Source organism: Pelodiscus sinensis, chromosome 1 (assembly GCF_049634645.1).
Source record: "Pelodiscus sinensis isolate JC-2024 chromosome 1, ASM4963464v1, whole genome shotgun sequence".
NCBI lineage: Eukaryota > Metazoa > Chordata > Testudines > Trionychidae > Pelodiscus > Pelodiscus sinensis.
In genome coordinates, this window is record NC_134711.1 from 101,823,165 (window position 1) to 101,841,714 (window position 18,550).

Below are 18,550 nucleotides of genomic sequence, written 5' to 3' on the forward strand. Positions count from 1 at the left end.
TTAGCATGGGGAGGAAAGCCAGGCCTAGGAATGTGATCAGCATCTCAATTTGGAGGGACAGATTTAAAAAAAAAGGGGGGCGGAGAGAGTTGGGGGTGAGTGAAACGTTATATACTCATCAACACACACACAAAAACACTTTGTCAGCTGATCAGTACCACAGGGTCTCATCTACAGACTGGCCAGATATTCTCTCCCCTCAAGAACGCTGTATGAAGAATTCGCTGTACATAGTATGCAGAGAAAGAGAAGAAAGTTTACCAGCATTAATGGCATAGCACTTCCCACTGGTTAGAGCTCTTATTCAATGCGCTCATTGTTGGGATTGAGGGTTTATTTTCCCCTGCTTTTGGAAGGCTCCACTTGCTGCAATGCAGAATTACACTACAGAAGAGTCGAAGCAAGAGGGATAGGTCAATGAAGTCCTTCATCACGAGTACTATTTATATCAGTGGTGTTCAATTTCTTCTCATTTGTGGACCCCTAAAAATGTTGAATGGAGGTATGGTCTCTTTTTGGAAGTCCTTGGCAGTCTGTGGAACCCATGAGGGCCCACAGACCACAGGGACATTCCTCCCCACACTAACAACAATCAAGAGTATCTAGCTGCACATTGGAGTGCTTCAACTCCCACCATAAATAAAAAATAGGTTCTTAGCTGGCCCTCAAGACCACTAGTCTATGGTAACAAGTACTTTTTGTGGACTTCTTAGATGTAGTCTGCAGGCCCCCCCAGAGGGTATGTGGACCACAGGATGAAAAATCACTGATATGTCAATATTCACACTGGGGTGCATACATTTTGTGATCTGAACAGACAGGAAACCCCGGCACAACATTACTGACACCATGCTTCCCTCCACACATCATTATTACTATTTAGCTATTTATAGAACCAAGAGCCAGATATTCTCTTTATACACCCTTCCCTTTCCTCCACATGTTCACTAGGGATATGAATGGGCAACCAGCTATCCAATAGCATCACACTAACCAGGTGATGCCTACTAGGTACCAGTTAACTGGTATCCAGGAGCAAGCTCCCACCTCCCGCCAATGTGTGTTGGGGGGTGGTAGTAGCAACTCTGCGCACAGAGGGCTGGGAGCAAGGCGTGGCCATGACCCTTCTCTCCTCACACAGGGGGCCACCAGCAGCAGCCCAGCAGGGTGAAGGGAGAATCTTGCTTAACTGGTTAACCAATTTAACATAAGGTGAGGAACCTTTTTTTGGTAGGGGGTCACTGACCCACAGAAAAATCAGTCAGGGACCCAGGGCTGCAGGGAGGCGGAGGAATGGGATGGGACTGGAGTGCCAGCGCGGGCTTTCCAATGCTAGAGGAGGCCCTAAGCCTGAGGTGCCAGATCCAGGGGCAACCCAGGGGCTGCATCTGGCCCTCAGCCCTTAGGTTCCCTACCCCGATTTAACAGCTTAATGGGGATTTTACATCCCTAATGCTCACTCCACCCCCCAACCTCAAGTGAATGCCTTGGGTTATGCAAACCCAAGAGTGGCCCAACATACCTGAAGAAGGTAAGCAGAAACACAGCAACATGATGGTGAGTGCATTGGGGCACAAGAGCCCTGTTTGCAGGCTGCCTCCTCAAAATTCCAGGCACAGCCATCCTTCGGGCCTCACCCTACTTCTGGCCCTTGGCCTCACAGGCTGGAAGGTTAGTTTAGGTCATTTCTCTTCTCACTTAAAAGAAGGGGGAAAAAGTTGAAGAAAAGCTCTGGTATAAGACAAGGTCCAGCAAAGGAGCTGGAATACAGTAAGAGATACAATGCTATGCCACTTTTCTCCAGTTAAGTTTAAGTCTTCTAAACTGCCCTTCAATATTCTATAGACCTCTGCTTCCAGTTCATCAGTTTCTCTTTTCCTGGCACCAGGAATGCCTGGAACAGTCGCTCTCATGCACCAAGCACCTTCATAGTCCTCCTCTAAACCCATTTCTTTCACATATACTTCTGATGTCCAATCTGTCTGGGTTTTAAAGGGTGTTCACTAGCTGACCAACTCCCCAAAAGGGAGGGGGGGTCTCTTCCCAATTGTTATCTATCCCCTATTCAGATTTGCACAGCTCCGAGTGAAAGACACACAGTGAATGAACACTCTTAGCACCATACAAACGGATCACGAGTGTCTTATTTGCTACTGTTATCTGACTGCCAAGCAGCAGTGTTCTGAAAGCAATAGTTCAGCATTCAAGTGTCTGTCTCTTGTCAGCAACTGCTGGAGTCAAGCGTGTGATTTAGGATTTAAATGTCTTCTTTGCAAATATGACAACAATGAGATATAGACAAAAGAGCAGAATTACATAACTGGAAAAGGGACAGCCTTGCTTATGCAGTGGTGGGGTCTAGTAGATGGGCCTCCTGTCTTACCAATTCTGTGCCCTAAGTTTTAGTCCTATTTTGGTATCTGCCATGATGTACAACATGATGAGCAAGCCACTTAACCTCTCTGCACCGCACCATTTCCATCTACAGATTGATGTTCATACTGCCCCAGCGTTCTGCAGTTGCAAGGTACTGTCAGTGAAAGGATTTTGACACTAAGAATATATCCAAGAGTATCACATCTTATTTAGAGATTTAAGGCTAGATCAGAGAGACAACAGGAAGGTAGGTGTGCACAGTGCTTGCTAAAAAAACAGGGGGATGAACTAGACCCAAGAGCTTCAGAGGGGTAGCTGAGTTTGTTGTTTAAGTTTTTCCAATTACAGACTAAGAGCCTTTAGCAGCGCCTTAAAAGGCTAACAAAACACACACATTTCTTCAGTCATCTAAAGAAGTAGGTTGTGCCCACAAAAGCTCATGATACCATCTACATATTTTGTTAGTCTTTAAGATGCTGCTAGACTATCCGTTGTTTTTTTTAATAGTGATACAAATGTAGCCATGTTAGTCTGGTGTAGCTGAAACAAAAAACAGGACTATGTAGCACTTTAAAGACTAACAAGATGGTTTATTAGATGATGAGCTTTCGTGGGCCAGACCCACTTCCTCAGATCAAACAGTGGAAGAAAATTGGCACAACAATATACAGGCAGTCCCCGGGTTACATACAAGATAGGGACTGTAGGTTTGTTCTTAAGTTGAATTTGTATGTAAGTCAGAATTAGTACATACTGTAGGGGAAACTCTAGCCAAATATTTCTCCAGAGCTCAGTTTTATTCTCCTACACCTCCCTTCCCTCAGTCCTTTATTCTCAAGCTGAGGTGTCTGCTGAGAAAAGCCGCTCGGCGTCTCCCTGGTCTCCCTGGTCTGCTGGGGGGAAGCAGCTAGTGCGGGGTTGCCTCACCCCGTTTGTAAGTAGGGATCCGATGTAAGTCGGATCCATGTAACCCGGGGACTGCCTGTATACCAAAGGACACAATCAAAAATGAATATGTGGACAAAGCTGGCAACGGGGTTTGTTGCCAGGGAAGGTTCCAGGGTTGGTATTAGTGAAATTTGATTTGTCCTTTTCTTATGTGTTCATTTTTTTTATTGTATCCTTTGGTATATATGGTTGTGCCAATTTTCTTCCACTATTTGATCTGAGGAAGTGGGTCTGGCCCACGAAAGCTCATCACCTAATAAACCATCTTGTTAGTCTTTAAAGTGCTGCATAGTCCTGTTTTTGTTGTTTAAGTTTTTCTAGACTCAAGAGGTTCCTTCCAACCTGTGACTGGCCAAGCTGGTGAAGACCTTATGCTCAGCTCAATGGCAGTTCTGCGTTTGCCTGTCTGCATATAACACAATCACTTCTGAACTTCACATTTGATCAATTCCAAAATTTCTGGGAAAAGTCTAGGCATTATTTTGGGAAAAATCAGAAAGCCATTAGGGGGACAGAGTGCCTGCCACAGTTTCAAGCATCTCTACAACTGACTTTAGATTAAAAACAAAAACTAATTAATGGCATTTTCTAAGGCCTCTCTTGCCCCACCCCTCTTCTCTCATAGTTCAACATTTTGATAATTGTTTTTTGTGAGATAAATACAGGTAAGGAAGAGGAGAATGTACACTACTCTGGTCATGGTGGCAGAGATGTGAATATAGAATAGGGACAGACAGATCCCCTGGAATGAAGAGGATGGAAGTGTGTGAAAGGGAATGATGAGGGTTTACACAGGACCCCTGCCATGGGGGAGAATAGGGGACCTGATATGGAAGGCATGGCGAATGGAAGGGAAAAGATGGCTCACAATGAGCTCCTATCTTGGGGAAGAATAAGGAACACTGTTGTACAGATAAAAGGAATTCAGAGGGAGGGGGAAAACACACTGAGCACATGCCATGGGAAGAACCGGGAACTCTAGGGGCTACACAGAAGAAGGTGGGAATGGGGGAGAGGTGAAATACGGCACAGAGCACCCTTGGCAAGGAGGGAGACTTGGTGTGAGTAGGAAAAAGAGAGGAATGTAAGGCACACACAGGGTCTCTGCCCTGGATGAGTGTGGGGTGGAATCTGAACCCTTAAGGACATTTAAAACACTCACCCATCGTGTAGTGAGGCCCTTTAAGGCTTAGTACACAAGGGTCTAGGAAAGTGACAGAGGCAGTTTTGGGGAGAGAAGGCAGTCAAGGAACAGGGACAGGGAAATAGTCTGTATTTGGAGAAAACCTCTGCTGTTATTCTTTTAAGGGAGCAAGAAAACTCCCCTCTCTCCCACACAACCACAGCCAGCTCTGCAGAAAAGGCCTGCAATACCTACATCCTGACTCTGCCCTCGGCACAGACTCAACAGTAAGAGGAGCCACTCTACCCACTAAACCTCAGGCTGCTTAGAGACAAGGACCTGCAGAAAGAGAAGCTGCTGCAAAGTCATAGCTGGCCTGAGGTAATTAACAGAGGGCAGTGCCTGGTAGAAAGCACTGGGAGAAGCCTCCTAACACAAAAAAATGCTTTTGGGAAAAGCTGTATAAACTGAACCCAGGAAAAGGGGTATATTGTGTGTAGCCTCTAAAAGAGAGTGATTTCTGAAAACCCTAGCAGAAGAAACCAAGGAAAATGGGGGCACTGCAGAGTAGAGACATTCCTATGAGAGGGAGCATGTGGAAACCTTGCAGTGAGATACACAACTCCTTATAGGGGCAATGGGGAAACCTAGTATGAACCAAGAAGGTCCCACAAAGCACCTGGCACAGTGACAGCTGCACACACAGAGCTGCTAGAAGTGGGGAAATTGCAGGGAGACAATAAAACAGGGAGTTTGTGACTGAAAATGAAAGAATACAAGTAACCCCTGATGGGAGAAAAGTGCTTGTTCTACAGAAACTATGAAGGATGATATTTCCTAGTGTAAGAATATACTCCCAGCTGCAAAGTCAAACAGAAAAATCCCCCTGATTTTAACTGACATCTATTAGGCTCTACATCCCCTCCTTTCCATCAGGGCTGAATTGTTCCCCAAAGCGCATATCCTTAAGCCTACTACAAAGGGGCTCTGGGACTATTATCAGTAGCTATTGGTATGACCAGTCAATTTTCAGATAGTTAATGCTCCCTTTCCCATCTGTTTTATGCAGGCTAAAAAAATGTCAGTACACTATGCTATACAAACATTTAAAACACCACCAGGATGGAGAGACTTACTCTGTCAACAGTGGCTAGCCAAATCAAATTAGAAACCATTCAATGGGAGTGTTGCAAGCCAGCACGCATTCTGAATTCCAGGGAGACTTAGGTTACAGAAAATTGGGCCGAAAGCCAGTTTACCAAAGAGAATATGGCTGGAGAGGAGAAACATAGCATTCCTCTGTCTTCCTTCACATGTGTAGATGCCTTTGTGATGCTTTGCATGTTTGACAGGACTATAATAAAATGGATGCACCTCAAATTTTCAAACACACAATCCAACTGGGAGCACTTAACACTCACCATCCAGTTTCCCTCTGCCTTTTCTGAGGGTACTGGCAGCTGCACCACTTCTCAACTGAGCCCTAGGGAAGAAAAGCAAAGTGTTTATGGAAACCCCTCTGCCTCATGGTTACTCCACAGGTTCCTTTTCCTTCTAGCATTTTTTAAAAGATTCTATTAAAAGAGAAAAATCTTACTTCTAAGGTCTCGTAAGGCACATACACCTGGCAATAAATACATTGAGGCCATTAACTGCTAATGATCTTTGAGTGGCCTAGTGTTCTATAAGCAAAGCACCTATCCAGCTTTCAGCTCAGCCCCAAGTATTTGAAAGATAAATATACAGGGACAACCATTTTTTATTGCAAATCCTAGCAGAAGGTTACAGATAGGGCTGGTTGGGGAGAGGGAAGGAAACAGAGTTTGTACCTGTGCCTCAGAACAGCCATTAGCCTGGCAGAAAGAGCACTCACCTAGGACATAAGAGACTGGTTCAGACCAGATTATTGGGCAAGTCTTAGTCTTGTGTTATTTTCACAAAATAATTCAGTAGGTTGTTAATCTATATTGGAACAAAGCCAAACATTGAAACCTCAAGTTTTCCATGAAACAAATCTTGTTTTCTGGCCAGCCTTAGTTATGACAGCACTTACACTATAACTGCCCTTTTTTTTCCCCTTCACTTAAGCTAATCTGAAAAAGTGGGTTTTGCCCACGAAAGCTCAGTATACATAGTTTTGCTAGTCTCTAAGGTGCCACAGGACTACTAATTGTTTTTGGAGTTACAACTTAACAGGGCTCCCCCTTGGAGGACTTTCTTTGTTAAGGTCCCCACCCTCAAAGATCTCAAAGTGTTCTTCAAACACTGATGAGTTAGGACTCAATGCTTCTATGACAGTCAAGTAGTATTATCCTCATTTTATTCATGGGCAAAGAAATAGGATGTAAAGGTTTAACTGATTAACCAATAAGCATTGCCTTACTGGCATGCTTACTGGGATAATGGGTTAACCAGCATCTGGAGGGCTGCTCTAGCCCAGCCAGGCCCACTGTACCACAAGTAGGAGGGCTGCTCCAGTGTGCTCTGCCTGTGATGTGGTGGGCAGTTAACCCTGGAGTTTAATTGGTTAACAATTTACACAGGATTTTACATCCCTATAAAGAACACAGATCTCCTGTTTCCCAGTACAGTGGGAATATATCACATAGTAGTCGATCTCAAAGCACAAAGGGAGGTCAGTATCATTTCCATTGTACAGATAGGGAAATACAGGCTCAGAGAGGAACTGATTGGCCCACAGTCTCCTACACGGGCATGTGTGGAGTGAGGGGAAGATCAGTGGTAGAGCCAAGAATACAACTCAGGTCTCCAGAGTCCCAATCCAGCACTCTATCCACTAGGGATATTAAATATCGGTTAACTCAGGCATGTCCAAAGTCCGGCCCGCGGGCCAATTGCGGCCCGTGTTCCGGTTTAATACGGCCCCACAGGTAATTTGGCAATATCTATCTTTTATGGCCCCCAACGAATCCATATGTATTGAGATGAATACATTGTAAAATCTCAGTTAATGTCAGTTGGTCTAAATCAGTTATAAATATATTTGGACACAACATGTATACTTGGTGTAATGTTCCTGTTCATATTTTTTGAACTTAAAAGTTGACAGACAACCTTTATTACCAATAATATGTAATGTACTTTACAATGTTCCTGACATATATTTCAGCTTCCTGGATTTTGAAAGGCAGAGTGATTTAACACCTGTTTAGATTTGTCATCCATGTAACGAAATGAAAAGTATGCCGTTTGCAATAAACTTTGCATAAAATAGTTAATTTGCATTTAATTTTAATGGTTCAAAGAATGTCAGGCAAAATGGTCGGCCCTCACGCGTGTTCACTTCATCAAATCTGGCCCTCTTTGAAAAAAGTTTGGACACCCCTGGGTTAACTGAATAGTCGATTAACCTTGTGAATTCTTGTTGGTTACTCGACTATTCTATAGGCCCCAGGGGTGGGGCTGGCAGCCAACGTGCTCTGGCTCCACTCCTGAGGAGCTCCCTGCCACTCTGTATCAGAGGCAGCAGCATGGGGTACCAGGTGGGAGATGGTCCACGAAGGGTTTAAAAAGCAGCTCCCCTCACGGACTGGATACTCGTTGCCCAACGCTGCTGCCTCAGATACAGGGGCAGCAGCGTGAGGTGGCAGCAGCTGCTGACTGGGAAGTGGGGTGGAGGGCTGAGGTCCCAGCCCTCCAACACAAGCTGAAACTAAGACAGGCTGCTCACCTGCCCAGCTCCTAATGCACTTGAACTGCAGAGCCACAGCAGGGATAGGTCCTGGACCCAGCGCAAGAAGGGACTGAGCCAGGCTGCTGACCAGCCTGCTAAAAAAATGTACTGGCGGAGGGCGGGGGGGGGGGGGGGGGAAGAATGCATGTAGTCTGTAGCATAAACTGATAAGCTTTTGCTTATCGGTTAATCAGTTAATCAACTGCACAATTACATCTCTACTATCCACTGGACCCTGCTACCTCCCATATTTATAGGGGCATATGATTTGCTATCCAGAATCAAATGATTACTGCATCAAATTAGATATTCTGCCATCTTTCTTCTTCAATTAAGGCTGTGAATGTTTATCTGGTTAAGGTGAACAGGTGGGGACTGGTGCAGCTCCCCACCTGCCATGGGAAGTGGGCTGCTCCAGCCCTGAGGAGGGCTAGGACTAGGGATTGAGTAGTCGATAAGGGGGGGCACTCGCTATCCTGCTGCACCTCTCCCTTTGAAATGTACAAGAGCGGCCCATGGTTGCAGTCCCCACTCGTGCCATTTCACCACTGCACCTCTGTCTCCCCTGCCCCTCTGCGGAGACAGTGCTATGGGGAACTGGCTTTTAAGCTGGCTCCCCCAGCACCAGGCCCTGCTCCCCCTCCTTGCTGCCTCTCTCTGATAGAAGCAGTGGGTAGGGGGAGCAACTAGCTGAGTCACTACTTGATTACCTGATAAGCATATGATTATTGGATAGTCAAATATTTGCTTACATCCATACCTTGGACAGGGGCTGCTCTGGCATTGGGCCTGGGCACCCCACAGGTAGGGGCTGCTCCAACCTGGACACTGGAGCAGCCCTTGCCTACAGCAGGGGGTCATTCCAACCACCTTCCCTCCCCTTTAATCAGTTAACCAATTAACCAGGATTTTACATCTCTACCATCGACACACGTCCCTGCTACTACCTAGGAATGGAAAATACTCAGTTCTTTAGAACCGTGTTTCTCAAAGTGCTCCGCTGCCTTGCTTTGGGAAAGCCGCTAGCAGGTGTCCCTCCCCCGAACCAGAGCTAAAGTGAGTCGCGAGGTTCCATAGCTATAGACCCATTAGGTCAGGGGTGTCAACTGACCCACAGAAAAAAATCACTCAGGGCCACACACGCGTGAGAAAAGAAAAAAATCCCCCTCACTGAGACCAGAGCCCTGGGGGCCCAGCCTAGTAGATTTTGTATCCTCCATCCCTGCAGTGGGACTGGAGCACCAGTGCAGGCTTCCCAAAGGTGGGGGAGGGAGGGTTAAGCCTCAGGGGTCAGCTCCAGGTAAGCCAAGAGCCACATCCAGCCCCTGGGCCTGAGATTCCCCACACCTGCTTTAGGTAAACAAAGCGGCACAGGCCTGCTAGCGGCTCTCTCAAAGCAGGCCCACAGAACACTTTGAGAAACACTGCTGTAGAGGAAAGCTAATCTCCTCACAATGCACGTGCCAATGGTACTGAACAGGATAAACATCCTTCTTGAGGTGAGTAGCTTACAGACGTCATTAATTTTTTTTCTCCAGGTCCAAATTTCTTGGTCAACATATAGTCAATGCCCAGACTCCAGAGAAAATAAAAACCAACAGGTAAATAAGATTTCACAGTCTACAGGCAGTCCCCGGGTTATGTACAAGATAGGGACTGTAGGTTTGTTCTTAAGTTGAATTTGTATGTAAGTCAGAACTGGTACATATTGTAGGGGAAACTCTAGCCAAACATTTCTCCAGAGCTCAGTTTTATTCTCCCACACCTCACTTCCCTCAGTCCTTTATTCTCAAGCTGAGGTGTCTGCTGAGAAAAGCCGCTCCGCATCTCTCTGGTCTGCTGGGGGAGGGGGAGCGCTAGCTTCGCGTCTCCCTGGTCTGCTGGCGGGAAGCAGCTAGTGCGGGGTTGCCTCACCCCGTTTGTAAGTAGGGAGCCGATGCAAGTCGGATCCATGTAACCCGGGGACTGCCTGTATTCAAAAACATCTGGCTGTCAAGATTTAGCTCTCAGTCCCTCTACTGACTACCCTGGCTATGCTCTGAAATGTGACCATTACTTGACACCGCTTTAGTGTACGTCAATGCAAATTTTACTGGTGAGAGTTGCCCAGCCCTTTTCAATGACTAGCTACAGTTTTGACCCTATGGCCTCTAAGGTATTTATAGTTCACATATCTCTATTGTATCTAAGGTGCTCTTTCCTGGAGCTTTTCAACTCCAGCTATCTTTCTTGAAGGTGACCTGCAGAAAGATGGTGAGGGAAACATAATAAATTATGTATAACAGAAGACCTGCACTTTTAAAATATTTTTTTCTTGACTTTTACACATTAGGAATTAATTTCCTGTCTAGGCTGTAAGATGGCAACTAGAGAACTAGTGAGGTGGCAGGAACTCACTGAATGAAAGTTAAGCCTTTAAGAGGGGAAGGTATTTTAGTTAAGATTGTTGAAGTTAAATAGTGTAAATAAACTGATAAGATGGGTGTAAACAAACAACCTTCTGACCTAGCCTTTTTTAAGGACTCAATACAATACCCTCTTCAATTAAGGTATTAAAAGCTCACAAACATCCCTGATACCAGCCAGTGATCATCCAAAGCCGCTAGCATACACCCAAATTAATATTCTTGACATCAGACTCTCACTCTCTCCATCATATACAAAACAGAGGTCCGAGAGCAGATTTCTCTAAAGCCATTTGCAGGTCAGCTCTAAAGCCAAAATATTTTCTATTTTTAAAACACCCACATTTTTAATTGCTTCAACTGCTATTGCAAGAGATTTCTTCACATATCTACAGTGATTCCTAAGTAGAGATGAAAAATGCCAAAGATTAAGCGAATTTTCACTTAAATTTTTGAACACTTTCTTTGAATAATCAATGTTTTTTACTATTCTTACAACAGAGTTTACTAAAATAAAATTTTCATTGAAAGGGCCAGTGCTAAGGAACTAGTGCAGATTATTAGTAAAAAGTGATTTGATATGGAGTACCAGTATTGACATCTCATTGTTACTTGCTATTTCATTAACTTTTCCAATACATGGTAACCATTTAGCGTACTGCTATTAAAACAGTCTGCTTCCAGAACACTCAGAGGTCATCAGCTCCTTTGTTCCAAAGGAGACCGCATTGTCCCTGGTTTCACACCTGCAGCAGAGGGCCCGCATGTCTAGTACAAAGGATCTGCCCATATGCATTAGGAAGTGGATTATTGGCTTTTAAAAGAGAGTCAGGAACGCCTCATGAAAGGTTACCGACCAGAGCGCGTTCTGAGGATCTCACAGGGAAGGCACTCCTGAAGCACCGAGCCTGGGCAAGTTTTGTTGCTGATAAAGGACCCCGCTCCAAACTCGGAGAAGTGAACACAGGGACAGCTCCTGAGCCATACGGATACTGCCTCCCCCCCCCCCCAATAAGTGGGAGCCCAAATGACAGTAACAAAAAACAGCGGGGCCAGGGGCCGTCTGTCTGCAGAGGCTCTGGAGGGCAGAAGGGGGACGCCGCCCAGCCGGCACAGACATAGCAGGAGAGGGGGCAGCTCCGCGCCTGGGCCAAGCAGCCCGCGCTCAGAGCGAGGCGCAGCCCGGGGGGGGGGGGGCAGCAGGAGACCCCCCCCCCCCCACAGCATCTGCAGGCAGATCGCCCCCTCTACTGGGGGAGGGGGGGCCTCGTCCCACCCCGCCCCAGGCGCGCGGCCCGGCGCTCACCTCCCGCTTCCAGGCGCTCAGCAGTCACCCCCCGACTCCCTCCACGTCAACACCGCTCACCTGCCAGCAGCGCCCGGCCAGCCAGCGGAAGGCACGTGACCCCGTCTCTTCCGGTGGGGAGGGGGGGAGAAGCCCGCCCGCTCCCGGTGCCTGCTGGGAGTTGCAGTCCTGCCCCGCCTCGCCCCGCTCCAATCGCTTCTCCGCCCGCCTGAGCGCCCCCTTCCCTTCCCTTCGCAGCGCCGGCGGGACCGTGCTGCTGCCCAGCCTTGGCCAGACCCGCGCACCCAGGGGAAGGGGGAGGGCAGGTGTTGGGGCCCCCCGGGGACAGGGAAGAGACAGGAAACCCCAGAACGTAAGAAGGGCCGCAGTGGGTCCGAGCAAAGGTCCCTGGAGCCCAGTCTCCTCTCTGCAGACAGCGGCCGGTGTATAGGCAAAAAGTGAAACTTCTCAGTTTTTGTGACGGTCACAGTTTCTGTCATGCATACATGACATTCGGTACAACTGCTCAGGACTTGCTACCTTTGCTGGCTGGTTGCAAATTCAGAGGGACTGTGTTTGTTGGTCGAAAAAATCTCTCAATTTGCTACCTCCTGGCTAAGGACTCAGGGGATGCTGGTGTTTTGCCTTGGGCGGGGGCCTTTTGCTCCCGGTCCATTCTGAGAAGTTAGTGTTTCGGTCGCTGCACCGGGAGTGAACAGGCCACCACTGAGGGGCCCATCCATCCCTCGTCACCTATTCCCAGCCTCTGGCAAACAGGGACTAGCGACACCCCCCCTCCCATTCCGGCCCTAGAGCCCCTTTAGCCTGGGAGGGCTGAGCGATGACGGGCAAAACAGCCGGGGGCACTTTCAAGGGGAGCCCCGCAGTACCTCCCCCTAGTCACACTGTTGCCACTGCAGCGCCGCCCACACACCAGCGGTGCGGAGCCCCAAGCCCGGTCCCACGTGGTGGGCGGTCGCGGGGAAGCGGGGGGGGGGGGGCAGAGCACAAGCCACAGCAGAAGCAACCAGCAAACTCCCAACGTGTGAGCCGGGAGAGCCTCGCTTAGCCCGACCCCCATTGAGCAGGGAGAGTCCCGTTCTACGCTCAGCTCCCTTTCCCCGCCCCTCTCGCAATAAGTAGCCCATCCTGGCGTGGAGACCCCACCCCCAAGTTAATCATTTCATTGATCCCTACCACATGCCACGCACAGACACTCCGGCTATTTAAGGAGACTCTGCTACTACACCTTGCAGGGAGGTAGCACATCAATAGGGGGGAGGGACTGACAGCCATCCACCCAGAAGCTGCATTGTGGGTGGTTGTTGAGCTCCAGTCACATTAGTCTTCCTGTAATCCAGAAAATAATATTGCGGGCGGGCGGGCGGGCGGGAGACTTGGCAAGGACCTGTTCGCACAGTGGCTTGCTAGGTGGTACTGTTCTGTGGTTCTCAGCACGTTTCTCAGGGGCGGCTAGAAGAAGCTGCATTGAGCCGCTCTACCTGTGAACTACATTTCCCAGCAGCCGGGGGGAGGAGGAGAAGAGGCTAGAAGGGGCGGGCTAGGGTACAAAGAGTGCTATACCTGTTCACACAGGTAGAAGAAAGGGGTGAGTAACAGGTGAGTAAACTTAGGCGGGGGAAGGGGCGTAGAACTTGGCTTGGTTGCTTGTGGCTGCCAGAGGCTCAGTGTCTCAGTAATGCTCGCTCGCCCGCCCGCCTTGAAGTAGGCGGAGCGGAGAGCGACCCCCCTGCAGGAGAAGTTGTGAAAGAAGAAAGCAGAAAACCCGCTAAAATGGACTCCTTTCAGTGCGGGGAAAGAGTGCAGGGGAGACACGTGGCTTCAATACGCTCGGATGTGGAGCTGAAGCTGCGCTTTCCGGAAATAGTGTGGGTATTTTTCTTTGATTAAGCCACTGCAAAACACCAGGAGGAAAGTGGGAAGGGAAGCTAGTCGAGTGTTTGTTTGGTTTTTTTTTTAAACTGACCCCAAAGGCTTTTAACTTTCCCCAAAAGTGACTCTCCAAAAATAAGGCAGACTCCTTGGGCTGGAAGGAAAGGCTGTTCATCTGCCAGGATGCTCCTTGCTCTGGGAGAGAGCCGTGTCCTTCCCTGCCATTTGGGTATGGATGTGCCCGCTGCCCAAGAGCTGTGCGGGTTCTGTTCTGGCGCCACCTGGCCATTGCTCTGGGGCGCTCAGGGCTTTGAATGTTGTCTCTGCGCTCTCTGCCAGGGGGAGAGGCTGAGCCCGGGGAAGGATGATGCCCTTCTCCAGCTCCAGCTCCGAAGAAGCCTTCGACTACTTGTTCAAGATCATTTTGATCGGGGATTCCAACGTCGGGAAGACCTGCGTGGTGCATCGCTTCAAGTCGGGGCAGTACCACGAGAAGCAGCAGAACACCATCGGGGTGGACTTCACCGTGCGCTCGCTGGAGCTCGATGGCAAGAAGGTGAAGGTTAGTGGCTGTCGCAGAGGTCGTGGGGGGAGGGGTGACCCAGGGCAGGGGACAGTTCGGGACTAAACCTCATTCCTGATCAGCCCTGACGGAGGAGCCGAGTTCCCCTCTCCCGTGCAGGGCATATGTGCACAACGTAGCTGCTTGCACCGGGGTGAGGGAGGCGGAAGAAATGAGTAGCAACGAGCCGCTGAGCGAGGTTGCAGCCAGCAGTCGCAGTAGGGACAGGCGCTCCGGTGCACTGCAAGCGGCCTTGCAACAAACCCACCTGCTGTTCCGCCGGCCCCAGGCGGAGCTGAACCCACGTTGCTCCTTAACCCGCCTTGTGATGAGAGACGCCCTCTAGAGGGCTACAGCGCGGATACCGCTCGTGTCCTCTGAACCAGGCTCTCGTCCTCTCCTTCGAACACTGGCTAGACATCTGGCCTCTTCCCAAACTGTCCCTTGGCTTCTGCCCAGTTGCTCAGTAAAATGGGCTGGATCATTCCTAGTAATGCTGCTGAAGAGCAGAGAGGAACTTGTTCCGATGGGTATAAGTGTAACATTGTGAGGTGCCAAAGGAACAGCAGGGGAAAAGCCTCGACGCTCTCTGCCTGCGTGATTTGGGGAGGGGTGGGGTGTTTTGACTTGTTTTAATATATTCTGAGGATGAACCTGTGAGGGAAATGGATGAGCTGTTTGCAGACTGGTTTGGGTGTAGGGCCTCTTCCTTAATTTGTGTGGTGAGGAGGATAGCACTCCATAAGCGAAATCCAGTGATCTATCTAACGAGCCATGAACTCTGGCCCTTCCTCTCTCCAAAAGCTGCAGTTGCTCAAATGGCAGTGCAGGCAACCCACTGAGTGGTGCATGTTGCACAGACCTGAGTGCTGGTGTGCAGTGCTATGTGGGTGGAGGAGCATCTCCTGCCAACCAAGCTACTGCTGATTTGTTGGTGAATTAAGTCCATGGGAAAGCTCTCTGCCTGGAACAGTCTCACAAACTTGATTGCAATGTGACCCTCTTCTGATGACAAATTAGTTCATGACTGTTATGGGGGGACTGAGGCTTAAGCTTTTCTAAGCACACTTCCCTGGCTGGGGGGGGTGGGCACAAGGTGAAGCCCAAAGACTTAAACTGTAGGCAGGGGCTTATAACCTGATCCCTGCCACCCAGGCCTGAAGCCCTTGGGCTTTGACTTAAGCCTTGGGCAGTGGGGCTCATGCTTCAGCCCCAGATCCCAGCAAGTCTAAACCAACCCTGGCAACTTCTTCAAAGTGGGTCACAATCCACAGTTTGAGAACTGCTAGCCTAGAACATCCGCACTAGAGCACTTACAACAGTGCAGCTGTATTGGTGGAGCTGCACCCCTGTAAGTTCTAAATGTAGCCATAGCCTGATTGTAAATTTTACCTAGTAGCAGTTGTTTCCCTCTGTAAGCTGAGTGCTTGGGCATCCACCCAGGAGAGATTCAAATGCTGCCCAGCTGATGAACAGAGCACTCGCAGCCAGCAGCATCTCTCTACTGGTGGTGCACATCCACACAATGCCTCAGTGCACATAACAAAACTTATCCTGCACATGCATTGGAAAAGAGGGAACGTTGCCTAGTAGTACTGAATATCATAAATTTCCACTTGTCAGAGTTTATTCTGCATTCATTAGACTTCACTGGCTTAATTTCTCTCTCTTTCTGCTCTTACAGATCCAGGTGTGGGACACAGCAGGCCAGGAGCGCTTCCGGACGATAACCCAGAGTTACTATCGCAGTGCCCATGGTGCCATTCTTGCCTATGACCTTACCAGAAGGTCCACATTTGAATCTATTCCTCATTGGATTCATGAAATTGAAAAATACGGAGCTGCTAACTTGGTCCTAATGTTAATTGGTAGGAATAAATATTTTTATTTGAATTTTTTGAAACACAGCCTTAAACCCCCATTTGCATACTCCCCCTTCTTCTCCACACTCACAGGCACTAGTTACCTGAATTCTTCAAAATACAGACACACAGTGAATGTAGTAACTTGAGCTAATTTTAAGAAAATGTCCTATCCCTATCTCTACAGCAGAACCAATGAGGATATGGGAATTAGGTGATTGTCCTCACAGTGCTAAGTGTCCTATTCTATTTCTGGTTTTAGCCTCATTGTAATAGAACAAGCTTACTGCTTGTCTATCTGGGGCAACTCTCTTGAGGCTAATGGATGTGGGTTCACTTTGAGATGTGATCAATTGAAACCAGTGGGCCAAATATGTATGAGCATAAGCTGTCAGGTGCATTTTTGCCCATTATCTCAAACCCCTCTCTTATATTCTGTATGTTCTTTCCCATGTTTGTTCCCTATATGCCTTGCTGATGTGCACTTGCATCTACTGCCCAGGAGGGACTGATCGTAAGTGAAAACAGGCCAGCAAAAGGGGACCCTCTTCCACTGCAGGAAGGCTGCTGCTTATGTTTTTCCCTTTTCTTCCCTGTAGACAAGGAAAGATGAGTCAATTTAGTGTAGGAGAGTGGTCGGTGGGAAGCAGAGTTATTCTTCTCTTCTCCCAGAATGAATTGGTATATAACTAAATAAATGGGAATGGTTTGAAAAGTTGGGTAGCCAGTAAAAGCTAAGCTTTTAAACTACAGAGGCACTGTTTTATCCCAAGACAATGAATCTGTACTGGATGTTTTTCTAAGAGGTTTATTTTGCCCTCTTTAGGGCTTTCTTCACTCGTTTTTTGAGCATGATACAATTGTTTCCATTTTTGGAAAGAAATGGACAGACTAGGGGCTATGGAGTTCAAGTGTTGCCTATTCCCTTGTTCACAGCATGATGTACAGCACCATACACATCAGAATCTTGTTTACATGTCACTTCAGAAGAGTACTAAGACTGACTTAACTAATTCTCCATAAACACGAGTACAGTATTTTGAAGTGTGTGTTAGCAGGGGCTCAGAACTCACAGCTATTGAGGTTGGCAAGGCTGGGCTCCCAATCTATAGGGCCAAGTTGGGTTGGTGTTCTGCAGTGCTGTGCTCAGCACAGTGCTGATAACAGGCAAGTGTGATCAGCTTCTTCACTATACCAACTCAACCCCTTTGCTGTGGATGAGGACCAATAACTATGATTTCTGACAGCAGAAAGTTGCTGTCGTTTCCATGTATGAAACTTTCTTGGTGTTACTGTTCAGCTCACTAGAAATCTTGTTTGGCATTACTTTACTCCCTGGCATACAAAGGGAAACTAAGATTTCATTGCACGATTTGTTTGTTTTTTAATTTAAAGGGAACAAATCAGATGTAGCAGAGAACCGCCAAGTCCTTTTTGAAGATGCCTGTACACTGGCAGAGAAGCATGGGCTACTGGCTGTGTTGGAGACTTCTGCAAAAGAGGCCCAGAATGTAGAAGAGGTGTTTACATTGATGGCAAAGGAGTTGATAGCCCGCAACACTTTGCAGTTTCATGGAGAGTATCCTCCAAACAGCATCTATCTGGACTCCAGGCCGGTGATTGTTAGTCCAAGTGCAGAGAAGTCCCAGTGCTCTTGCTGATGACATGTCTCACTCCTAAGAGCTATGAAGGTGTGGCTGATTTCACGTTTCCTGTTTGGACATCATTCTAATGTATTACTGCCTTGCAGTTTTGGCCTGTAATTCTGAGATGGGTGTTGCAATGGTCAAAAACACTGGATTGCCTTGAACGTGGCAGCTGTTGGTACATAAGCAAAGTCTTTGAGCTGAGAGAAGACTAGATGTTGCCAGCCTGAAGAGAACTATGAAGACTCAAATGGAAGCAATTGCCTTTTGAATAGACTCTTGACTACTTGAAGATTGATTCTTCTGGATCTGTTAGAGGCTGACTGTAATCAGGTTTTGTGCTGACTGTTTCCTTAGGATTCACAGTCTGCTGTAGGTCAGATTCTTTGGTCTTCATAAATAACTTTACAATGTGTGACGTGCTTATGCTTTTTTTTTTTTCTCCATAGTCATTCTGTCTTGCATTACTCAGAGGTGTTGAGATTTCCATTCAGGGAGATGTTGATGGCAGATCTGTGGCAGACAGTGCCATAACTTATTGCTGGTATTGTGATCTGGTAGACGATACTAGCACCTTTATTTTCCTCCCTATGCAAGTAACATGGATGGAGGCTAATTGCCAAAACTGTCATACTAATTTAAGTGGTATGCCACTGGGCCTGTGGGTACATCCAAGACTTTGTTTCCCAACTTCGGGAGGTGAGAAGAGCTGCCTTCAATCATCTTCTTTGAGATGTATCAGGACCACTTCTTGGT

At 47.8% G+C, this 18,550-nt stretch overlaps 2 protein-coding genes across 7 annotated transcripts in view; one reads left to right on the top strand and one right to left on the bottom strand.

Moving 5' to 3' along the window:
- SLC37A3 (solute carrier family 37 member 3) overlaps positions 1-12,005 on the bottom strand; it is a 42,303-nt gene extending 30,298 nt beyond the window's left edge. The window contains exons 1-3 of one of the 2 annotated variants that reach the window (XM_006133393.3): positions 11,913-12,005; positions 5,869-5,930; positions 1,523-1,697 (exon numbers count right to left, since the gene is read on the bottom strand). In XM_006133393.3, coding sequence (XP_006133455.1) covers positions 1,523-1,623 — 101 coding nt within the window. In that variant the 5' untranslated portion in view covers positions 1,624-1,697; positions 5,869-5,930; positions 11,913-12,005. Of the gene's footprint in view, positions 1-1,522; positions 1,698-5,868; positions 5,931-11,852 lie in introns of both variants that reach the window. The other variant, XM_006133392.3, reaches the window with a different exon arrangement.
- Positions 11,322-18,209, top strand: RAB19 (RAB19, member RAS oncogene family). Of its 5 annotated transcripts, none has more exons than XM_025189800.2 (4): positions 11,322-11,458; positions 14,064-14,286; positions 15,971-16,154; positions 17,544-18,209. In XM_025189800.2, the coding sequence occupies exons 2-4, from the start codon at positions 14,089-14,091 to the stop codon at positions 17,807-17,809; spliced, it is 648 nt and encodes a 215-aa protein (XP_025045585.1). In that variant the 5' UTR covers positions 11,322-11,458; positions 14,064-14,088; the 3' UTR covers positions 17,810-18,209. The 5 variants fall into 5 exon arrangements, with proteins under 5 accessions (XP_025045585.1, XP_075795849.1, XP_006133451.1 ...); XM_075939734.1 differs by lacking the exon at positions 11,322-11,458 and adding an exon at positions 13,193-13,451 and having other exon boundaries at positions 14,064-14,280; XM_006133389.4 differs by lacking the exon at positions 11,322-11,458 and adding an exon at positions 13,196-13,451.
- The last annotated feature ends 341 nt before the right edge of the window (positions 18,210-18,550 follow it).